The sequence below is a fragment of the Athene noctua genome, chromosome 4 (assembly GCF_965140245.1).
Source record: "Athene noctua chromosome 4, bAthNoc1.hap1.1, whole genome shotgun sequence".
Classification (NCBI taxonomy): Eukaryota; Metazoa; Chordata; class Aves; order Strigiformes; family Strigidae; genus Athene; species Athene noctua.
In genome coordinates, this window is record NC_134040.1 from 29,357,789 (window position 1) to 29,374,225 (window position 16,437).

Consider the following 16,437-nt stretch of genomic DNA (forward strand, 5'->3'; position numbering starts at 1 on the left):
TTTTTTTTTTTTTTTTTGGTGAAATATCCTCTTTATTTTCCAGGGAATGTGCTGGTATGAAAAGTTAATTCTTGCAGTGTTGTTTTATTGTTTAAGTCCATCCATCTTGTGATAGACATGGCTGTGGTTTTAATTAAGTTTTACACTGTGACAGTTTTCCATCTGTGTAGAAAAGTAGTGATGAGCGTCTTAAAGAGAAAACAGATGTGGCTTATACTAGTTTAATTTTATGCCCAGCTTTTGTTGCTTCCTTTTTTTTTTCCTTTGTTTGCACTTTGAAAGCAATATAACCACCTCCACCTTATCTTCACTGGAGAAATTGTCATCAGTATGCTAATTGTGCGGGCTTTGTGCCTTCTGTTTGTAGAGAAGCATTTTCAAAAGGGTACTGTCAGTTAATGCAGGTCTGAAAAGTATGGGTGCAAAGCTTGATACAAAGAGTATTTTTCTGATATTTTCTTCATTACAAGTGTGTTTCACTATTTATCAGAAGCATTTTACATAGCTAGCACTTTGATTAAAGCTGGTAGATAAGTGCTAGTCTACACATACACACAATGGCCATGTTAAAAAGTTTGTTAGCTTATGCTGCACTGCAGAAGCTAGGTGCAATTTCTGAACTCCCTGGTGTGAGTGTGCTTCTCGGCCAGATTAGAATGAAATGCAGGGAAGGAAACATGACGTGCAAGATGGTCCTAGCACAACCTGAACTATACCCCAGTCTGGATGACTGAGAAACAAAGACTGTGGAGAGTACACACTCCGTTCTTTAAACATAGCTCTAGGGTTATTCAGTGCAAGGCAGAAAAGTCAGACAGTCACTTAGGGTAGTAACGGTTCTTACAAATACATGCTGCATTCATACCTGTGCAGTGTTTGTATCAACTGTAGGTGTGTTTCATCACCCATTGTTGTAGTCTACTACTGTGCGCCTCCAACTAGCTCATCAAGCAGTCCTTGCTGCTTTTTACCTTGCACCCTATTCACCACTCTAAACCTGACTGTGTTTGCAGTAAAGTGCTGTGATTACATTACAGGATGATTCTTCATCTCAGTTAAGGACAAAACAGCAGCTATAAATGGAAAATTGAAACCAGTTCAAACATATGTACATCATGCCTGGATATTTCATATTAATAAAGAATGACAACTCAGTGATGATGGGCCTGAGCTTTTATTAACTTCCCTGAGTATTATAGAGTCTGGGTAACTTATGTTCAAAATTAATGGAAAAGATGCTTTAAAAGCCTATAAATACAAGTATTTATATTCAGAGCATCAGTGAAGTGGCTGCTGAATTCTTTGCATACTGGTAGATGTTCATCATCTTGGGAAAGAAGCATTTTTGAAAGGCTGTATCAGAAGGGAGAAAGATTTGCTGTTCTTGGTTGCGTAATTGCAAGAAAAAGTGGTGACTCAAAGAGAAATCCTGAAAACACTGTTTGTTTTCTTGAAATAAAGAAAATACAGGAAGCAAGTGGGCTGAATTTTAATTAGAGCTAAAATAATTCTGGGAGGGTTCCTGCAATGTAATTCCCAGAAAAACAGGGCTTATGCCCATGTCTGATTCTTTGTAATTATATTCCCCTTGAGCTAATAGACTATCTCATCATTTTTTTTAGTGACTTGGAAGCATAAATTAACTATTAGAGTAATTTTCTAGTGTGTTACTCTGAGTTTTCAGTTTATGCATTTGTAAAAAAAATTACTGTTTTTATCTGTATTTCAGGAAGGAGAAGAAATACATAGATGAATGCTGGAAAAATGTCAATGTTGGGGACTTCATCCGTCTTTCACGTAATGAAATCATTCCTGCTGACATGGTGCTGTTATATTCTAGTGACCCGGATGGGATCTGTTACATTGAAACAGCAGGCCTTGATGGAGAAACCAATCTAAAGCAGAGGCAGGTGGTGAGAGGATATTCAGAGCAGGTGATAATTGTGCATTTCTAGTGGTGTAGGAAAGTTGACATGACAGATGGTCAACTGAAAAAAACCAAATAACCTGGTCCTTTAGATTGCCTAATTCTTGATAGCTCAGTAATCCCCATCTGAAAACAAAATAGGTAACATAATTGTAATTTGTTGCTTGAGTTATTTTGGATATCTTTGTGTGTTCACTTAATGCAGAGAGAGATTTATTTCAAGTAATGCAACCCTATACTATTCAGGTAAATGTCAAGAAGTCAATTATGGTGTGTATCATGTGAGAAATTGGAATCTTTTTAGAAGAGACTTCTGTATGAAGACCTAGGGAGAGGAGCAGATATTATCTTCTCTTTCACTGTTCTTTCATATTGCAAATGTATTTTTAGCTCCAGTTCTAGTCCTTCAGGGATTTTAAAACCTTTGGAACTCTTAGAATTTTTCTGCTACAAGCCTACTGTGAACAGCATCAACGGAGTCTCTCCCTTTCAAGACTGAGCATCACTGGGTCTCAGAGGGTTTACACATATCAAGTAGTGGTGGGAAAGTGGTGGATCTGTGGATCTTTTCAAACATGGAAGTCACATGGTTAAGGCTTTTTAAGTAATTCATAAAGGCCTTTTCATTTACTGAAGACATGACTGCTATTGTTTTAATACCAGACAAATAAAGTTTATTTAGTATTATACCTAGCAGACAAAATGCTGGAGGCTGGCACAAAGAAGATGTTATCAAAAGAACAAAGAATCCTGGAATTTCTGCAGTCTTCAGTACACCTGGTACTGAGTTCTGCTGCTGAAACACCATGCTGAAAAAACCCAGCAGGGACACTGTGCTGTCCATAAGAACAGACTGTTTAGTGTTCTGGAGATAAAATTAGCTGAACTGCCACTGAATTGTCAGCAGTGGTGAAGAAGTGAGAAGTATCTTGTGCATTAAGACTCCCCTGTTACTTAACAAGTATGGTAATACCAAAGGCATGTTGATCCATGAACAGAGCTGTTTCTTACACCCTTACAGTGACATGCATTTATTTTTTTTTCTTTTCTTTCTTGATTTAATCTTAAAACATTAAGGCAGAAAAGACTGTTTGGTCTTTCTGTGTATATATATCATTATGCAAGGCAAAATTCAAATGGTTCTACAGGTTTATGTCATACTGAGGTGGCCCTGATGTCATATCAGCTCCTGCTACCAAGGTCTGATTTCAGTCTCACTCAAAGAAACTGTTTTTTATGTTTCTAGAAAACTTGCACCAAAATGCTGGGAAGAGTCACACTATCCAAAAAGGTGACAATTCCTTCACCATTCACAGGAAAAAAAAAAAAAAAAGGCATCCGTCATTGTAGGGTCTTCTTGTCAGGACTGCATGGTTTCTGAATGAAGAGCTGTGTTCAACTTCACAGACCTCTGGTGCCCTACCAGCTGAGGTTCAGCCAGAGGCTTTGTCCTTATAAACTCAGGCTAAGTAAGACTGGTAGTGCTGTGAAGAGGCTGACTGCCTGACCTCTCCATTTGTTATGCTCAGAAGAATATGAATAAACTATATCAGATTAAACAACATCTGAAGACAAGGACTGAAAAGACTCAATGTTTTGCAATGGTGTATTGTCATGCTTCTTTGTGACTGAGCAAGCAGAAACACAATGAAAAAGGTTATCAGTGAGGCATCTTTTCTTTTGCTTGGGACTCCTTTAAGAGAATGCAGGGCAAAATTAAACCATGAAACAGGAGCTGAATTTTTTGGCAATTTAGAATAGCATACTTTTTTTTTTTTTTTTTTAAATGCTTAAATGACAACAGGAGAGAAATTGGGAAAGTAACTCAAGGCTTCGTAGGTAAACAGCAGGTAAAAAGGCACAGAACACAGTGTCTCCAATGATCTTGGCATTCATAGAGAAATACAGCTGAGGACCTGCTCCCTGAGGATATTAGTGAATAAACTGACATTGCTCTGCTTCTTTTGAGACACTCAAATGTTTCTTCCCATTAAGAAGGGTTTAATCTTCTTTCACTTCCACACCTCATATAGTTAGCTGAATCAAGCACAGACTCACTGGCATGGAGAAGCTAATATGCTATTAGCACTAGTCACTGTGAGCAGTGAGTATCTCCGATTACATTATAAGAGAGGCCACAGGACTGCACTGGTCAGTTCCTTCTCAGCCTGTGTGGTCAATGATTGAATCGAGTCCTAGCTGCATAACTTATAGTCCAGGAAGATCTGAATGCCCATATCAAGATACCTGCTTTTGGACATAGTTTTTGTCACCTCTCTTTTATCCTGGCAGAGTGTAGACATAACTTCTGTGCTCACTGTGGTTTAGTTGTCCATCAAAAATAAGAAGTTTTCACCACAAATGCATATCTGGAGACAGTTTCCAGGCTGTAGAAGAAAAGAATCAACTGCTTTGGCTATTTTGCTTCCTTTTGGGGGTAGTTCTTACTCTCTTTGTGCTCTTTTTTGTGATCATTGTACAATGTGAAATGTTTGAAAAGCATGAATCAATTATACTGTCTTACATTTTACAGAAGTTTTGTGTTTCCTGTACAAATAAACATGAGAATGGTCAGTAGACAGAGAAGTTTTTCATAGTTAATTAAATTTACAGAGACTGAGGGTATCTGTCTCTCTAAGGCTATGTTCATATTGACTTCAGGTTAATACAGTGCAACAAATCAGTACAGCAAAACAATTTTTTAAAAATCAAACTAACAAAGTATGTGTTAATAATATTATGTCTTCTGAGCTTCAAATTCTATTTATAGGATTGTGTTTTAACCTCAGTTGCTATTTGGCCAGTGTGAAGTCACCCGGTTGTGGGAGTGCAGCCTTCTCAGAGACCTGTAACTGTGTATTCAATTACAACTGTGAATTACAGATTTATGTTTTGAGTTTGAAACCTTAAATTAGTCATTCTTTTTTTTCTAAAGAGCAGAACAAATGACTTCCCAGAGAGTTAGTGGAAGGTACTTGGAGTGGAAACGGCTCTTTTACCAGAGGCTAGCCTCTGTTATACTAGAAGATAGGGGTATAGTTATGTGTCATTAATTGAAATTAAATTGCAAGTGCGATTGCAGGTATTTCCAAAGATAAGACTTTTTACTTTTTCTCTTACTTTTTGTCAGGTTTCATTCTTTATTAGTAAAGGATGTTTATTTCACTTGGCTTTTCTCTTCAGTGAAGAGCTCACCTATGCTTTATTCACATGTACTTCTAGTCTTTTATAACAAACAGCCTTTTCTTTGGTACTCGTGAGGCTCAAACATCATCCAAAAGTTCTAACTGCTTTCTTTGCATTAGCACTTACAGCATCCTCGTCATGGTACTGGGAACAGTGGCTGTTTGGAAGAAATTCTGCTTGCAGAGGAGACAGCACCTTTTTTTTTTTTTTTTTTAACTTAACATGAAAAAAAAATCCTATGGGAAATGATTTTTTTTCAGATGTTCAGCTTTTCAGATGTTCTTACTGTATTTTTTTTCTTCTTCCTCACTCTTCCACCTATTTTCTTTTCTCCAGTGTTCTCAGAATACCTGCAATTCAACTCATACTTGCCAGGGTTTGATATTTACTAGGAAGTCCTTCCATGCTGTTTAAGTCTTGATTTACGCTGCGTGGCAGATAATCAACAACACCAGCAACGTACAGTTTTGAAGCTAAATTGTTAGATAGTAATATATGAACCAATGGATTGATGATGTTTTTAAGTTCCATCACATTTTGCCTGAGTTCTTTCTTTGTTTTATTTCCTATGGCTTTAGGTCTCTGAAATTGATCCAGAAAAATTTTCCAGTAGAATTGAGTGTGAAAGTCCTAACAACGACCTCACTCGCTTCCGAGGCTTCATGTAAGTGGGCTTGTTGGTTCTTTAAACTATTGTCATTTGCTTTGATACTCTTGCTAATTTTCAGAGAGCTTGTAATGTTTGTTTTAAAAAATAATGACAGTATGTATAGCAGTTCTCACCCCTGCATTTCTGAGTACATGAGGCTTTCTGAGCAGCAGATTGTGAACTGGGAAAGCCTGCTAGTGCTTTTTATTTTGAATATTTTCAACATCCTAGTTCAGGCTGTTTTGCAATTGTGAATTCCATATTTGAAATAGCTGTTTCAAATCTGCTTTTAATAATGTGATATCTACAGTATTCGGTATGGACCGTGGCCTGACTGGACAAGCTGAATTGCTCAGAATTGGAAATGGGAAGGACTGGTTTCTTCTCCTGCTCTGATTTGGTTTTTGTAATCATCAGTGGCTTGATCAAACTCCTTTTGACCAATGTGCCTATCTATGTCTTTTCTCCTTATGGTTTATCTTTTGATTTTCTATAGACAGTAGGAAAACAAAATACTGTTTCATGGTGTGACTGATTTTCAGTTTCTGAGAGATATAATGTCTACCCTCCTTCCTGTGGGCACTGACTTGTTAGAAATATGAAAAGAAAAATAAATATATATAAATCTTAGCCTCTGAGGAAACACCTTGACAAACAGTGGGCCTGCACTCAAAGTATCCTACAGGAGTAACAATGCTCACAGTATATTTTAAATAGGATTTTAAATTTTGTTTGAATTTTTTCTGATGTTGGCAATCCAAGTAGAAGTCATAGGCTTTCAGACTTCCAGTGTTTTGTCTTGAGCTTTTTTCAGTAGTGTTGCCTTCTCCTGTGCCAACTGGCAAATGCTAGGCTTGTAAACACAAGAAAATTTTAGTATAGTGCCTCCATGCCTGGATTTTCAAAGGTGATCTGCATGCATGTTGCCCCGTTCTTTGGAAAAGTCCAATTAGAAATGTCTGAATGGTAGTCAGTGACTAGAAGCTTCCTTGGGAAATCTGCTCCCTAATGATTTTGCAAAGCCTGACTGGTGATTGCTGGAGTACTGCAGCTGAAGTAATATGCTTTTATTTTTTTCAGTGAGCATTCAAACAAGGATAGAGTGGGCCTCAGCAAGGAGAACTTACTGCTCCGAGGATGCACAGTGAGAAACACAGAAGCTGTTGTAGGCATAGTGGTATATGCAGGTTAGTGAACCACCCTGGCTTTCACATACTGCCTTGCAAACAAGAGAGTGATGTACCCTAAGAAACAGGATTATACAAAGGGGCATTAGCAGAGTGAAAGCTTGAATCCAACAGAAGGCAGCTGTAACTGAAGTGTTAAGAATGCATGTCTGGATTAAACTTGGTTTTATTTTAACAATGTAAAGAACTGATATGTGTGATTATTCATGGAAGCCAGCTCTGTTCCATGTGAACAGGTCCTTGTCCTCAACTGTTATCTGCAGTGGTAAACCCAGGTTTTGAAATGGACGTGGAGATGTATGGCTTGCTTAGGACTTTTTTCTGGTCCAAAACTGAAGCTAGTGCTGTTCTTCAGTGTTCTGTGTGAAAGGGCAGAGGTTTTTAGACTAATCAACATGATGTATCCAGCCAGATAGTTGTAATGCAGGTGCAGGCTTTTGTAGAAAATACTAGAAATAATATAGAAAACGTCAAGAATAAGATAATTTCTATAGGAAGGATTATTATTGACAGTATAAAAGTTAATATGTACATGACAGATTTTGGGTTAGCTTGTTCAGTTTTCTTTGAGACAGAATTCATATATTGTAGGAGCAGTTTGCTAATATTTGTAATCTCTGTTCAAGAGAAATGTCCCACTTCCCAGAGTTAGAAATATAAAGCACTTTGGTTCTGATACCTGCTATTGGAGAATTTCAACCTCTGTTACGGTTACAGGTCATGAAACCAAAGCCATGCTGAATAACAGCGGCCCTCATTACAAGCGCAGTAAATTGGAAAGAAAAGTTAACACTGATATTCTTTGGTGTGTTCTGCTTCTCATTTTGATGTGTTTAACTGGTGCAATAGGTAAGTGAGAATTGGCAGACTCCTGCTATTTTCCTCTCTCAGCCTACAATGTTTAGTGTTTTAATTTGGGCTGATTCATTTTAATAGCCGATCTCAGAAACTGCTTTTATCCACATGCAATTCCCTAGCAGTTGCGGGTGCTGCTAGGTTTTAGTTCATGTTGTCATGTTTAACCTGGAGTGTGATCAAGAAGTATGTTCCTGGTGCAAGTTCTTAGGTTGGGAACCTGTTACTCATTCATTTCGCTTTTCTCTTGCTAAGTATTCTCCTACTTTCTCTTAGGATTTTTCAGGTAACATGGGATGCACGTACAGCATGGTGGGGAGGGGCCTAGTGTGACTAGAGTTGTAAGGACTTGAAATTTTAGGGATTGATTGGTGAGCTTGAGTAAATCTAAACAGACTTAGGACAAATCAAAAAGTGTTTAAAATATGTTTAAAAAAACTTCTTCAGACATAATGATGATGTGGTGTTCACAGGTTAGCTAAAACCTGGACAAGCAAGGGTAGGACAGTTAGTTGCCAGAGGTGTTTCTGGGGAAAAAAAAAAAAGTGTTTATCCAGCGTAGTTAGTATTCCTTTCATTTTGAGATATGCTGTGTAGATGTGCTGTTGATAGAAATGCATGCAAGGTATTTATTCATGTGCGCATTGATACTTAACTAATTTTAATGGAGTCTCTGTTGAGGAAAAAAATCAAGGGAGAAGCTGGTAGTTTAAAAGCTTAGAAAGAACTGCAGAGTTTTAACAGCTAACACCATGACCCTCAACTGTGATACATTTTACATACAACTGATTCACTTTATCTTGTTCTTGTTTTCAAGGCCATGGAATTTGGTTAAGTAGGTATTTGGAAATACCTTTTTTTAACATCCCTGAGCCAGACGGGAAATTGATTTCTCCAACATTAGCAGGGTTCAATATGTTCTGGACGATGATCATTTTATTACAGGTAACTTTGGTCTGCTTTGAACATGGGTCATATTCTGATCTCATTTATATCCTTGAAGTAACTCTTCATCTTCAGTAGAGCTACTTCATGTTTGTAACTGGCTTAGAGAGTTTGGTTTTAAACCCCGTGTTTTATTTTGGTAGGTCTTGATCCCAGTTTCTCTCTATGTTTCAATTGAAATTGTCAAATTGGGACAAATTTATTTAATACAGAATGACATTGATTTTTACCATGAGAAAACAGACTCAACAGTTCAGTGTCGAGCACTGAATATTGCTGAAGACCTTGGCCAGATTCAGTACATCTTCTCTGACAAGACTGGAACCCTCACTGAAAATAAGATGGTTTTTCGGAGATGCAGCATTGCAGGACAGGAGTATTGCCATGAGGAAAATGGTAAGACATAAACCTGTGTTCACAACGGGTCATTTTTCTCAGAGAAGCTGAAAGTTTTGGTAGAGGTCTGGTGGACTTGTGTGGCAATACACACAGAAGGCATGAGTTCAGACTGATCCTACTAATAGCCATGCATCTTTACCTATTATTTGGATCCCTTCATAGTGTGTTAAGAGACTTGAAGGCTGCTGCTTTGCAGCTAATTAGGTTACAACAAGCAAAGGTTTGATACCACAAACAAAGTATTCTTTACTCACTCTGGAGGGAGTCATGCCTACTGTGTTTTGCTTCTCTCCTTGCAATATTCAAAACCCAGAACACTGGAAAATTGCCCATCTAGTCTTTTTTTTTTTTTTCTTTTTTCCGACTAGAGTGCCAATGCTTACCTAGCATTTTAGGTTTCACGCATCCTGTTGACTGCCATGTCAGTGTTCCAACTTTATGTAGTGTATCTTAAGGCTTTGATTCAACATACTGTTTCCCTTGAGGATACAGTAACCCAAATAAAATACATGCTGAAGTCAGAGCTTTAACAGTAATGTTAAGGTACAAGGCAAGCAGGTGTATGTACATGTGTGTGTTAAGGCTGTGAAGATAAGTACCTTCATCAAAAATAATGACTGTTGTATTCTTATATCTTACATGTCTGTTTATTTTTAGCCAAAAAGTCAACAAGTGATGCTACTGAATAGTTGCTGCCTCATTGTCTAGTAGTGGAGCATCTTTCAGTATACATTTCATGAGAGCCTACTTGAAGCCTTCTGGGAGCTAGGAGAGGATACAACTACAGACACAAGAGAAAACTGGGCAAAGTGACATGAAGTCTTTGATTCAATTAGCTATTTTATTAATTAGATAAAACCATAAAGTTTTTATTGCCATTACTGTATGTAATTACTGGTGGCTGCAGACATTTACTATTTTGCTGGTGGGCAATGCAAGTATTCCATATGAGATCGAAGGTGAGGTGAACACATAAAGCACAGCTGTGTATTAAACTCCCCTTTGTGGTTTTGGTGGGTTTGCTGCCAGACGGAACTGCTCACAACTGCGAGCAAAAGGCACACCCTGCTGGCCACAGCAATGAATGAGTTCAGCCCTTCTTTTGTTGTGTCACAGGAACAGATGGTTACTAAGTGTTTTTACAGTAATTTCTGCACATATTTTGAAAATTTTATGATGTGGGTGTCCAGGTGGTGCTTTGGCTTTGCATAATTATACCGGGAAGGATGAAAACAGCAAAGCAAAAAGACACAGTTTTTTAAGTTTCAAACTTGGTGAATGAGCAGCTTAGAAGATAGCATATATTTTCAGAGCAATTCCTAAAGGAAGGCCAAGTATTTCAGAAGGGATAAACCAAAGAGTAATGGGAATGATGCAGCTGTGGCTGATCCAGGTGTCATTGTGCCATGGAAAGTGTGTCTACCACTTACTTCTGATAGTAGTTCACTTAGCGTTATCTTCCAAAAATATTAATGCGTTGATTATGTTCCTAATTATTTCCTGTTATACCCTGTTTTTTACCTGGACGGTAAGCATGTGCTTTCTCCTAACAAATCTAGAAACTGTGTGAGCCCTGAAAATCAGTTTGAAAAATGTTGGAGGTCCCATGTTTTAGTCCTTTTTTTGTGTTTGTCAGTTGCATAGGTCGCTATGTGCAAAGTTCATGCTACATATAGCAAGTGTTGCAGTGCAAGACAGCAGTACAGTCTTTTGCGTACAAGCCACTTAGTCTGAACATTTATTTCTGTATTTATATCTCTATTGCCTGGGGTAAAGGGATGCACATAAGGAAAGCACACAACAGCAATGACTGTGATTCAGTATAACAGGCTGGCAAATCTGGTTGCTCATTTCCTGAACCTAAGCTAAGCTCCTGCACTTTGGCTAGGAGCTTAAGGACTCTCAAGTGATGTAATAAACCTATTTCCGTCTCATTTTGAGCACCAGAGCCGGGGACTCTGAACTGTGGATAGGTTTCCTGTTCACATAAAACAGAATAATATCTCACTTTTCACTTCTCTCCTGTATAGTAGCTGCCACTTTAAATAAGAAGAAAATAGGGAATTAGTGGTGTTGCAGAAGATGTCTGTATGTTAATATTGTTTTTTTCCTTAGGATGTCATTATTTGTATTCACACTTTAATGAAATAAATAGGCAACGCACAGCTCTCAGAGTGGTTTTTCTGTGGTGTCTGTGGATGCAGACATTGAACCACTAGTGTATGTTCATTGCATGCTGCTTTCACAGTGACAGGTAAAATCTTGAAAGCTGAATAGTGTACAGTGATCCACTGCTGTCTGGCTTGAGATTGCAACCTCTTGCATCTAGTCATGCCCCAGAACTCCAGTGCAAACACTCGGGTACGTTTTTAACAAGCACATGATAGCATAGATATGTTTCCCTTTACTACTGAGGTTTCTTACACCACTGATCTTCCCAGCTAGATTTGTGGGGCACAGACCTGCATTTATATCTTTGGTGCAAATTTGGTGTCAATACAAAGTTTTATTATTGAAACCTGCTTTTCAGTTAAATACAGAGAAAATGTGTATGCGTGTGAGGGGATGTCCAGTACAGAAATGATAAGAAACACAGTTTCAATGAGTTCCTGCTAGAAGCTGTCTTTGTCAAATAATTAGGCTAGAAAACATATCAGGAGGTGATCTGGTCCTGTTTCTTTGGTCTAAGGCAGTGCTGTTGCTATCATTCTTTATGAATATTTTTTTTTGTTTCTTCAGGACCTCCAGTGGTTTCCAACTCACTGCTTTCTCAGGCATTCTGTTCTAGTGTGTCATATCTTCTCTGACGAAGTTTTAATGATACCTAGCCTGCATTTGTCTTGCCACAATATAGGACCATTGTGACTTCTGTAACCCATAGGGTGCATACAAAACAGGCTGTTTCCTTTATGCAACTGTCCTTCATGTACTTCAAGACTATTGTTTGTCTCCTATCAATGTGCCCTTATGGAGGCTGTGTAACTCCAGCTTACTTTATTATTTCCATGTGGCTCATGTTGTCCAGAGTTCTAGATTATTCATCTAGAATTCTAGATTATTCTTGCTTCCTCTCTGGATTCACTGCAGTTGAGCGTTGCTCTTGAAGTGCAGTGTCCCAAACAGGAAGTCAGTGTGATGGCATGTTATGGGTTTTATTTTTCATAAATGGTGGGTTATTCTTAAATGTATACTAAATTCCTTACTTAAAAAAATTTTTTCCTGAACCTCCAGGCAGTGTTTTAGACAAGTTTCTTTTTGCTCATGGAACAGTAATTTTGTTTCACTTTCCATAGCAAAGAGATTGGAATCCTATCAAGAGATGAATTCAGAGGATGAGGATTCAGCTGATCGTCAGTGTGGATCTTCAACCCATATGTCAGAATGGCACGGGCACAACTGCAGTGCTGTGAATGAACCTTTGAACAGAAAATCTTTGCATCAGTTGTCTGGTAGTTACCCTGCACCAGGAAGGGAAGATAGAGCAGGTGATGTTCCCCACTCAGGACACGTTGCTTTCAGCAGCCCCCTTGTAAGTAAAAGCTGTTGGTTTTGATGCTAAATTTCTGAAGTAACTCAGGAAGGAATATCTTTTTACCTCCATTTAATCAGAGTGTCGTTTAAGAAATTCATTCTCTCTTCCATCAAAACTAGAGCCTCCCATGCTTGCTTGGCTGCATCCTATTTGCAGGTGACATCGCAGATGTTCATTGGGTCATGAAGGTGTATGCTTTGGTTCTTGCTGCTGTGAGTTCATGATCACTCCAGCTAAAATGAGCAGCTTCACTTAATACAGTTTGTTCTTTTGTCTCAAGAGGTTTCTAGCATTTTCTTTTTTTTTTTTTTTTTTTTTTTTTTAGTAGGAAATACCTAGTTGACCAGTATTTATTGGCAGTTACAAGAGACAAAAACTCTGCTTCTGTACCTGAAGGCATCTAGCATTCATCATATTTAATCTCTCTCTATGAACTAAGGCTCTCCTGTTTACCTGTCTGGGCATGAAGTTTGCCATTTTCAGTGGGCTAGTACAAGGCAGTGAAGACACCAGAGTTCCTCTATTTCTTAGTGTAATCAACTCAGCATCTGACAGGAAGGAATTTGTATGAGCTTCTATACTTCATTCATCTGTAACTGATTTAACCTCCAAAGACTGAGATTAAGCTTATATCCTAACGGGCAGTTTTGTTCCTTTCATCAATAGGAAACGGATGTTGTACCAGACACACAACTGCTGGAGAAGTTCAGCCAAATTTCTTCTCATTCCTATCAACAATCAGAAGAAGCCAGCAGCAACTTATTGTTGGAGACCATGTACATCACTGATTTCTTTCTTGCTCTGGCAATCTGTAATACTGTTGTAGTTTCAGTCCCCAATCAATCACGTAAGAAGGTAAGAAGGCCTTATTTTTGGCTATTTGGCCTTATTTATAAATAAATGAGCTCCCTTTTGTTTGATTACAAAACTGACTACAAAAATTAACTGACATTTAAAAAGTGATCCTTTTCTCCTTTATTGGTTTGTCCTGTTAGAAAGAAGGGAATTACTGTAAACCCACAGAGTGCAAGGAGTTAACGTGTAATATAATGCTGGTAATGTTTTTCCAGTGCAGAAAAACTTGGCTTCCATATTTTTACTTCTATGTATAGACTGTTCGTAACTTTTATAAGACAAATTTTGAGATTAAATTACAATTGTATTTTGTTCTATATTCTAGTTATCTTTTTCCAGATATGTGTGCAGCTTCCTTTAAAAGTACCATAACACTCAGGTTACCTTTACAAATAGGTTATTGTTGGCTGAAAGATAAGAATAATCTCAGAAGACTCCCAGAATATTGGAACTGAGAATGCTCTTACCTGTTCCCTGAAATAGAGTTTTAGCAAAAGTATGGAAAATCAAGTTTCGTGTGTGTAGTACTCTAAAGTAAAAATGCTTTGCAGTATGACATAAAGTGGTCTCACCTCGAATGTATAGTGCCTTTGCCCAACTATCCTGGTTTAATGGTCTGAAGTGTGTTTAAGTCTTCCTGAGACCAGTTGTTTTTTCACACAACGTAACATTTCTTTAAAAACAGTACTACGTTTTTCAAATTTCTTTTTTTTTTTTTTTTTTCAAGGTGGGATTTTCATAAACCCATTTTTTACCAGTTTTTGACTGTGTTGCAGCATAATTCCCCAATTCAGCTTTGGTTTCCTTCCCCCTGTCCCCTGGTGATTTCAATTGTTGACATTTGTCTTTTGAAAAAAATGTGATGTGCAGGACTGGACTTTGGTGTCCATCTAGGCAGTGAACCTACAACCATGGTTGGGGACACTCCCAAAAGGTATCCTGTGGACTATAAAGTACATCCTACGTATAAATAAGCCTGGAATTTTAGTGTGCTTCCAGGCATTCCCAGAAAGCATAGTAGACAGCCACCAGGTCCCTGTGTGGATGGGACAGCTGTGTTCATAGTTACTGATCAGCCATTCTGTAAAGGTGATGTAGAAAAATATAAAGGCAAGATTCTTAAGGTTTTGAGAATAATATTTCCCAATGACTTTGTAGCAGGGGAGAAGATCTCCAGGTCACTAGGAGATAGATTGTGAGGAGCTATGTGGCATAAGGTTTCTGAGTTCACAATTAGGGAATGATGTGAAAGAGCTGAAGGCAACAGGTTTCAGTGTTGCCTTGGGGAGTGGTGATGAAAGGATGTTTCTAGTCTCTGTTTCCATAATGCTGAATGGGGACGCACTGCAACTCGCGTGCAATTGCGGTAGAACTGAAGCCAGAGTCTGTCCTTACTTTATTATGCTTTTCAGTGGCAAATGAGAATATGCTTCCTGATAATAACTCACTTTTAACTCTTCACCAGTAATGAGAAATGAATGTCAGCCTTCCATACTTTCTTCCTTGTTTGTAAGCTATCAGATGGCTAACTGTTCTGAATAACAGTAAGCCAATTATTTTGTAACATTGAGAGGGGAACTGTCTCATGTTTTAAATTCAGATGTTAAAAAAGTATTGATAAGGTACTATATTTTTAACAGTACTTGTAGCTAATTACTGTGAGGGCTATGGAGTCAGTTTATTCTTAAGTATCTTGCTAATTCAGAACAATAATTGGTTAAGTTCCATTTGCCACAGCTTTTAAAAGTTATAATGTCATACTGTTTCATTACTGAAACGGTTCTAAAGAGAAGTATTATATGGAGTCATGAATCAAACTTGGAATGCATACAGTTTTCAGATCTGAAGTATTTTTACAATTCTTTTGGTTTGGATAATGAAGCTCTTACAGAGGCTCTTACAGAAGCTGTTTAGTGTACTCATATGGTTATATGTTTGATCTGGCAATCTTTAAAACAAACAATCAATATCATGGTAAATTTCAAAATACTACATTCATTAAGAAACATACATGGTTTGTAAATTGTCCTTTAATGTAATAAAATATGAAGAATTTAACATAAATGCTTTCTCTGTTGTGTTCCAGATGAGACTCTCTTCGCTGGGTAGGACGCCTATTAAATCGCTTGAGGAAATCAGGCAGATGTTCCAGAGGTTTTCAGTTTGGAGACTAAGTTCCTCCCCACTTCCAAGTGTAAAAGAGTCATCATCTGAAAGCCCCAGTAGTTTTGTGAGCAAACTGTCTATTTTCAGAATGAAACTGGCTTCGCCTGCTTTGGATGGAGCTGCTCAAGGGGCTGCTGAGCCTCTCAATACTGACAGCCCAGAAAATTCCCCAGTGCCTCAGGAACTAGATACAGTGAATGTAGCTGTTGGCTGTGAACACAACAGTGCTGCGTCATCTTTTGAATTGTCTCCCTTACCTAAACTATGTTATGAAGCTGAGAGTCCAGATGAAGCTGCCTTGGTTCATGCTGCGAGGGCTTATAAATGTATTTTACAGTCTAGGACTCCAGATCAAGTAACTGTGGACTTTGCAGGGCTGGGATCTTTAACGTTTCAGCTTCTGCATATCCTGCCTTTTGATTCCGTGCGGAAAAGGATGTCAGTGGTTGTTCGGCATCCGGTCTCCAACAGCGTGGTGGTGTACACAAAAGGTGCAGACTCAGTCATGATGGATTTGTTAAGAACTGCATCTGAAGGTATCTACAGAACTTCTAATTCTTTGCTCACCTTTGTCATTCTTCAGTATAGTTGAGGAGCTGGCCAGATTCATGAGACAAGTAACCAAGCAGAACTATTATCTGGGAATAGTTCCTTATAGGGAACCCAGAAAGGTCATATCACTTGTTACCTAGATATGGCTGTGCTGTGAGCTGGTGTGAAAACTGAGAAGAGAGAA

The 16,437-nt window shown here is 38.2% G+C and overlaps 1 protein-coding gene across 8 annotated transcripts in view; it reads left to right on the plus strand.

Annotated features, from left to right (window-relative positions):
* Positions 1-16,437, plus strand: part of ATP10D (ATPase phospholipid transporting 10D (putative)) — a 59,108-nt gene that overhangs the window by 16,706 nt on the left and 25,965 nt on the right. For all 8 annotated transcript variants that reach the window (XR_012633548.1, XR_012633547.1, XR_012633549.1 and 5 more), the window contains exons 4-12: positions 1,730-1,934; positions 5,692-5,777; positions 6,843-6,949; positions 7,667-7,798; positions 8,622-8,749; positions 8,893-9,145; positions 12,442-12,677; positions 13,347-13,535; positions 15,622-16,237. Coding sequence is in view for 3 of the 8 variants with exons in the window: in XM_074904744.1 (XP_074760845.1) it covers positions 1,730-1,934; positions 5,692-5,777; positions 6,843-6,949; positions 7,667-7,798; positions 8,622-8,749; positions 8,893-9,145; positions 12,442-12,677; positions 13,347-13,535; positions 15,622-16,237 (1,952 nt within the window). In the remaining 5 variants the exon portion in view is untranslated. The remainder of the gene's footprint in view (positions 1-1,729; positions 1,935-5,691; positions 5,778-6,842; positions 6,950-7,666; positions 7,799-8,621; positions 8,750-8,892; positions 9,146-12,441; positions 12,678-13,346; positions 13,536-15,621; positions 16,238-16,437) is intronic.